The following is an 8017-nucleotide window of genomic DNA, read 5'->3' on the forward strand; positions in this document are numbered from 1 at the left end:
TGCTGAGGTCAATAAAATTGATAAGCATCTAGCCAGAATGATAAAGGAAAACAAGAGAAGACACAATTACTAACATTAGGAATGAGAGAGATGATATCACTAGATATTTTACAAATATCAAAAGGATAATAAAAAATTTATTGGCAAGGCTGAAGGTAAACAGACAACCCATAAATTGCTGACAGGGATGAAAATCTGTAATACACCTTTGGAGGGATATTTCAGAGTATCTAATAAAACTACATATGAAGTTACCATTTGATCAACCATCCCCACTTCTAGGAATCTACCCTGAAGATATACCTCTAACCATACAAAAATTACAATTGCACAAGATTATTCTTCCAGCAGTGTTTGCAAGAGCAAAATATTGGAAAAAAATGCCCATATATAGGAGAGTAATTGAACCAATTATAGTAGTGACACATAATGGAGGAATACGAATCTGTAAAAAAGAAATGAAAAAGATTGCTATGTACTAATTGGCTTCAAATCTGTAAAATGTGCAAATACTGAGGTTAATGGGATTAGTAAAAATTTATTTTTTTCTTACTCTCCTAAAAGGACTTTGGTATCTTGTGGATACCTCCTAAAGCTGAGCTCTGACCAAAATGGATTACCACAAATAAGGGAGTGCCACCAAGGATAGATGCAAATCGCCAAGTCTAAAGCACTGGCCAGAAAAAAAAATACAAGGAAAAGAGCAAAGGGACAGCGGAGGTGAACTTGTGAGAATATCCATAAAGCAGTTTGCAGGTGGTTCCCAAAAAGACCCTTCTCTGAGGCCCAAGACTGAAAAGGGAGGGAGCCTCAGATGGAGCAGGTGGAACAATGACCCTTGTGTCTCTAGATGGGAACTGTTGAGGGCACAGTGGGACTAAGCTCTTTAAGAATCTCACATCCAGGTCAGACCCCCAGGCTGCTGCTGCCTGGCTTGAGATCCAGGGATCCTCTTGAGGGTTGAGAAGCTTGCTTATAACCCAATGAGAAATCCTATGTGAAGGGCCCAAAGCATCTAGGTTTCCTCCTTGTGAGTGTGTTGTCTCTCCCCTTCCCTAGAGCTGCCCAGATTGAGGTTCATTCCTCTCTTGCATCTCCAGGCAGCTGGAACCTTAGAGTAAAGGTCAGTCCTGTTGCCCTCTCATTACTCCCACCCCACCTCCCGCCACTAACTTGCCCACAATATTGAGCCCAGCCATCCCCGCTGTCTGACAGACAGACAGAAGAGTGAGTGCCAACTAGGTGGGAGGAAGGGAGTGTAGCTCACAGTTCCTATGCTCACACCTGCGTTTCCTGATTCAGCGCCATCGGTGTTCACAAATTGTCACTTCACCATTTCCTCTCTCTGGGCTCCCCTGAAGCCAACTGCTTCCACGTGTCCACCTCTCCCACCCACACAGAGAAACAGAGTCACACAGCGCTGGGCAGGGAGACGGGGGTGGGGTAGGGGCTTGCAGAAGGCAGGAGGGAGCGCGAGGCTCAGACACTTCCTCTACCCGGATCTAGTCTCCACCACCACCTCCCACGGATGCCAATATCCGGCCTCGAGCCCACCTCCTCTAGCAGCGGCCAATGCTTCCCTCCACGTATGCCTCCCGCAGGATGACTTCCTGCCTCTTGAGCTCCTGGGCAAAAACAGACCCTGGCTAAGACGCTCGCGATTGGCTGAGGGATTGTGTCCTCAGCCAACGAAGGCCATAATTCTGGGCGCCTGAGGGATTAGCTTTCAGGCTAGTGCAGCATGGAGAGACACCCACCCACGCACCCACCATCACGTCCTACCATTCCTCTCACGGCCGTCTGTCAAGCGTCAGGTGCAAGTCTTTCCCGTCCCTTTCCAGCGCGACACACCTCTACGCCGGTCCAAGTGAGAGTGCGGTCACGTGACCCACAGTTAGCCCCACGTGACCGCGCACTCCGTAAGTCTGCTGCAGCCGTGAAGCACGCAAGGTACACTCTTCTGCCTCTGGGGTTGAGCTGCTTGCTAGAACAATCTGAAGCTCCTGATGGGGGTGAAGATAGAGAGCTGAAAGGAAGGCTGGATTCAGAGCCAAAGCTTCCAGCCCTAAGCCTGGGCCTTGCTCTGTAGGAGCACAGGGCTGGCGAGGAACACCCCATGAGGAGTTTGGAGACCAACTGACTTTTAATATTCTGTGCAAAACTCGGGCGACATTAAAACACACACAGGATCTGTCTTGAAAAATACTGATAGCCAAAACAAACATTCAATCTCCAATTTCCACCACCAGGACGATCTCTGTTAGCACTTGTGGTTTGTGAATGGAGGCAAAACTGCCACTTTGCCTTACTTCCATAAAACTTGCAGCCTAGAATCCGGTAAGAAAAAAGCACTTTGCACCCTGAGACAAACGAAAAGTGAATAAAACTTTGTATATTTCCCTTTAGCCTGGACCACCCCCCACCCCAAACCAACTTTATCCCTGACTTTTGCTCCTATCTGAGGATACGTTATTACTTTTGTGAATCCGAAAAATGTGTACCATAAACTCAGAAACTTTGGAGTTTACAGCTTACTCCCTTTAACTTATGCAGTTTTATTTAGCAAGCCAGTGCTTCTGAAGTTGTAGTCTCTCACATTTCTTTATTTCTTTGACATGTTTTACATGGTTGCAGAATTTTCTATAATCAAATAATATACATTTGCATAAATTCAGTCCATTTCACATTTTTGGAGGAGAGGGATCATCTTTCCATGTATGATACCAGTCTTTCTATTTTACCAAATACAGAAAGTATCAGAGCTTTTCTTAGCCAATTTAAAAATGTATATATCATCACTTTTAGTGGCTGTATGCTATGACCTTAACACTTTCCATGGCACCACCATGAAGAAATGGTCTTCCTGACAGTTAAATTTGTGTGCTTTCTGGTCTTATTCTTTGAACCTTTAAGCAAGATCAAAGAAACACCCATACTTTGAACTGCAAAATGCAACTTCTCAGCTCTTCAAAACTTACCTTATCCTCTATATCCCTTAATACACTCCTCCCAGCCACTCCAGGCAGACTGAATACCTCACTCCCATAGGAACACTTTTTCCAACTCCAAGCTTTTCTTCACAACATCCAACCTCTTCCTTACATTTCAGAGCCCAAATTAATTGGGTTCTTCTTCTCTGAAGCATACGCTGAGTAGCAGCCCATGGTGACATTTTCATTTAAAGATACGAGAATAGCTTTTTCAAGGAGCATTATTATTCATACGTTAATTACCTCTGTGTTATCATATGTTATTTTTGCATAGAGAAGGGTGCATTTCTGCCAACTTTAACACAGAACTTTATTGAAAACACAACATGATTCAAATAGACATCAATAACACTAGAACAGCAATCAGAAGGGTAGCTTACTTATAATAGCTCAGTTCACTATAAGCCTAAATGGTAAATTCACAATCTAGACAAAAACAAGTATCAACAAATGTGCTTTCAGTTTTAATATTCGTTTGGCATCAGAAGATTGATCCAGCTCATACACAGAGTTTGGCAAAGTCAGTATCAGCAGTAAAGTGTACATTACAACATAGAACCAACTTTAAAAACTAAAGCATTATTCAAGGACCATAACTCAGGAACATAAGGACAATCAGAGGCAAGTGATTAATCATACTCATTCTTTTGTTCTGCCTCAGGGTCATTCTGATCATGTTTTGCCTTGCAGTTCCTTAGCAAATTTCTCAACTTCATGGAATGCAGAAATAAATGGCTCAAGACTGAAATCATCATCAGTGAACCACAATGCCTCTTTTTTAATATTGTTACCAATATTCTCAAGCATTGCTAGAATAACCTGAATATTGTCATTTGTCTCTTTCCTGTTAGAAAGGCCCATAAATTCTGACACTGCTTCAGCACTGAGTATTTCTTTTGTCATGACAGGATTTTCAGACAAATTCAGTAGCATTTTCAGAACATGAAATCTTGTTTTGGTATTGCCCATGGCTAATAAGGAGAGAAACCCAGATATATACTTGGCAACCAGTGTGTGATAGTCAGTAGTTGTAGTGAGGTGTCTAACCATCTTTATTCCAGATAACTGCTCAGGGGAATCCAACCTATAAGCAAGAGTTTCCTCACACACTTGACATACGTATGTCTGAATCATGTTTAGATTTGGATAAGGTGGAGCCAAGTGAATCATATTTTCCGAAAACCTTGTCTTAACTGGGGAGGAGGGATAATTGAGCAAGGTTTCAATAAGTGAAACACCACCTGAATCGCGAATGAAATAGAGTAAATTGAGAAGCACTCCTCATACCCATTGCAATTTTAGATATTTCATGAATAAAAGGATCTCGAATTTTGTCCATTAATAGAAAGAGTTCTTCAAACTGTTCAGGACCAATTTTAAGCTCACACTGTATGCAGCTGCAGAACCAACTCTCAGGCTCTGCACTCTCCCTCATCCTAAGATGTTCTTGAATTTCCCTGACTGACCGGTAGGACAGATCATACTGAAATGGGAACTCAGGGACAGGCTTATCAGGCTGAAGCAAAGATTCCTGCTCTTCCCCTTCTAGGCTCAGTTCCATGTGCTTGGGCTTTCCTCCAAACATTTCAGAGAACAGAAATGCTGCTTCTTTTGAAAATCTAAAGGGGCTTGGGGAAGGGAAGCCAACACTACCCCATGGGCCAGGCTTGAACTGAACAGTAACCTCCTCCCAGTTCTGGGGCCTGCGTAAAGCATCAGGCTCCTGCTCAACTTAACATCTGGACCTGCAAATGGTCCTGTACACAGGGCTAGGATTTGATTCAAAATGGGCCTCATCTCCTGCCCAGAACCAGGACCCCACTATGGCCTCATCCTCCTCAGCTACTGTCCTTGACTCATAGCTGCTTCCATTACCAGTCCTGTTATTGGCCTCATTTTTAGCTCCAAACCAGGACCCAACAACTGCCCCTTCCTCATTTTCTGGCCTGGATTCAGAGGTGGCCACAGTTTCAGTCTCATTAATGGCCTTGTCTCCAGACCAGAACCAGGACTCAACAATCATCTCTTCATCATCCTCTGGCTTATATGCACAGCATGTTTCTGCTTCTACATTGATTTCTTTTGCATCCCAGAACCAGGATCCAAAAGTGCTTTCCTCTCCAGACCTTGATGTGGTCTCTTCTACTGCCTGGGGTCCAACGTCTATATTATATTCTTCAGCCCAGAACCAGGGCCCAATAATGATTTCCTCCTTTTCAGTGCCATGCTTGGACTCAAAACTATCCACTGCCTCCAGACTGGCTTCTTCTTCAGCCCAGAACCAGGACTCAACAATGACTTCCTCCTCTTCAGCTTCTGGACTGTATTTGCTGCAAATGTTAGCCTTGTTCCTAATGGCCTCTTCCCTGGCCCAGAACCAAGACCCAACAAAATGTTCCTCTTCAGCTACCAGCCTGTCCTCTTCTCTAGCCTCTGCTTCTGTTTCAAGCCTGTCTTCCTCCCCAGCCCAGAACCAAGAACCAATAATGTCTTCCTCTTCAGCATCTGGCCTGGATTCTTCTCTATCTGTAGCCCCTATAATGGCTTTATCCCCTTTCCAGAACCAGGACGTGATCATGGTCTCCTCCTTGGTTGGTGCCTTGGCTTCTTCTCCAGTCCTATCATCTACACTGCCCTCTTCCACAGCCCATAACCAGGGCCCTACAGTGGTCGCTGGCCTTGTATATTTTCTGGACCAGAACCATGAATCAACAGTGTCCTGTTCCTCCTCTGGCCTAGACTTCCAGCTGCCTCCATTGGCAGCAAACATACAGGGATGTTCTCCTGACCAGAAGTCAGACTCAGTATTGATCTCTTCAGCAGTTGTCATAAATTTACATTGGGCACCAGTGGCATACTTCATACTGATCTCTTCAGTGGTCCCAAACCAAGATGATATAATACCCTTTTCCTTGCCCTCCAGGCTAGACTTGTTGCTGACTTCAGCCCTCCCACAAGCTTCTACTCCAGACCAGAACCATGACCCAATAATGGGCTCCTCTTCTTCAGTCTCTGGCACAGTCTCTAGTGTCACAATTGACTTCAGCCCCAGAATCCATCTGGGCCTGGTTTCCAGCCCAAAACCAGGACCCAAATATTGTCTCTTCTTCAGCTCCTGGCCTGGCCTCTTCTCTAAACTCAGGCTCTGTGTTGATTTCTTCTCCAGCCCAGAACCAGGGACCAATGACCTCTTATTCCTCAGACCTTGGCCTGGACCCACAGCTGGCCCCAATACCAGCTTCCACACTGGTCTCATCACTGACCCAAAACCAAGACCCAAAAATGGTCTCTTCTTTAGCCTCTGGGTTGGTTTCTTCATTAGTCCAGAAGCAGAAACTGGCAATGACCTTTACTGTATCATCTGCTGGCACAAATTTGGAAGTGGCATCAGCCTCAGTTTCCACACTGGGCTTTTCCCCAGTTCCAAGCATAGAATTGCCAATAGGCTCCTGCTCAGTCTTTGGTCTGAATTTACCACTGGCCTCAGTCCCCATACTGGCCTCTTCTTCAGTCCAGAACCAACTGCCAACAATGGACTCATCTTCCACTTGAGAACAGGACTTGACAGTGGCCCCACCCACTATGATGGACTCTTCTGCAGCCCAGAACCAGGCCCCAGTGAGGAACTCTTCCTCTGACCTGGTTTCTCGCTTTGTCCTGGCTCTGGCCTTGACTTTGGCCTCCTCCTTTGCCATTGCTCTGGCCCTGACCTCTTTCTTGGACTTGGGCCTAGACAAGTTATTAGCCTCTTCTCCAGGCCAGAACCAGGACTCTTTTTTGACTATATCCATAGAGCCAGACATGAAATCAATGGAAGCTTCTCGCTTGGCCCTGTGCCTGGCCCTGACATCGGCCCTTTTCCTGGCTCTGGGTTTGTACCTGGCCTCCTCTCCAGCCCAGAACCAGGATTTTACATTGTCCTCACATTCAGACCCAGAATTAGATTCAGAGACTTCTTTCTTAGATCTAAACCAGGACCTACTATTGGTCTCTTCCCTGGGCTTAGACCAGATGCTGGTCTTTTCTCTGGCCCAGAACCAGGATGTCTTAATAGATTCATCCTCAGAACCAGAACTGGATGCAACATAAAGCTCCCGACTGGTTTTGGGCCTAGGCATGGCCTCTTCTTTTGCCATGTGCCTGGACCTAGTACTGGCCTTTACCCTGTCTCTAGGATGAAGCCTTGTACTTACCTCTTCTCTACTCCAGAATCAGGAGCTCACAGAGGATCTATCCACCCATCTGAAATCACAATTGAGAAGTCTCTTTTTCGGATGTAGACCTGGGATGGCACCAGGAACCCATATTGGTCCCCTCCTCTGACTCAAACAAAGGCTGGATACCTGATTGGGACTTCACCTTGGTGCCAGGAAAGGACTCAGCATCCATACTGACCAGTTCCCTATCCATAGACCAGATCTTAGTTTTAGCAATTGACCCTGACTCAGTACTGATCAGTGGCCAGGATATAGCATTGGTTTGGGACACTCCCTCTGTCTTCAGTAGTGCCTCAGCATCAAACTCAGTCTTGGCCCATGAATAAGTTTCATCCATTGACCTTGCCCCAGTGATTGCCTTGGCCTCACTCTTAGGATGTGTCCCAACTACTGCCATGGTCTCAGTTTTGGGCCTTGCTCCAGGCATTACCTTGGGTCTGACCACCACTGGGACTTCATTCTCTCTCTCAGCCCCAGCCCCAACTTCTTCTCCAGGCTTGGCCTGGATGCTAGGCTCAATCTCAGCCCCAGTCATAGTACAAGTTACAGAGAAGACATGATTAAATACTGCTATCCCAGTCTCAGTCTCTACCACAGACCTGTCACAGTTTTTTATCTTCACACTCTAATCTTTTGATGATTCAGGTGATACAGTTGGAAACAAAAGTTAAGAGTCAATCACCAGTCCAGCAGTCAATCAGCCTCCTTCACAATCCCAGCCTCAGCCAATAATACAGTCAGAGTGAAGAAAAAGCACAACCAAGCTGGAAGAGGATGGATGATTCTTGGGTGGGTGTAGACCTGTTGAGG

The 8017-nt window shown here is 45.6% G+C and overlaps 1 protein-coding gene across 1 annotated transcript; it reads right to left on the bottom strand.

Annotated features, from left to right (window-relative positions):
- Positions 1–3619: 3619 nt before the first annotated feature.
- GPRASP1 (G protein-coupled receptor associated sorting protein 1) lies at positions 3620–7748 on the bottom strand. The gene is given in 5 exon segments (XM_007472396.1): positions 3620–3665; positions 3667–4248; positions 4250–5997; positions 5999–7247; positions 7249–7748. Coding segments are annotated over 5 exon segments (4119 nt in total). The 5' UTR covers positions 7743–7748.
- Between the last annotated feature and the right edge of the window lie 269 nt (positions 7749–8017).

Source organism: Lipotes vexillifer, unplaced genomic scaffold, assembly GCF_000442215.2.
Source record: "Lipotes vexillifer unplaced genomic scaffold, Lipotes_vexillifer_v1.1 scaffold609, whole genome shotgun sequence".
In the NCBI taxonomy this organism is placed as follows: Eukaryota; Metazoa; Chordata; class Mammalia; order Artiodactyla; family Lipotidae; genus Lipotes; species Lipotes vexillifer.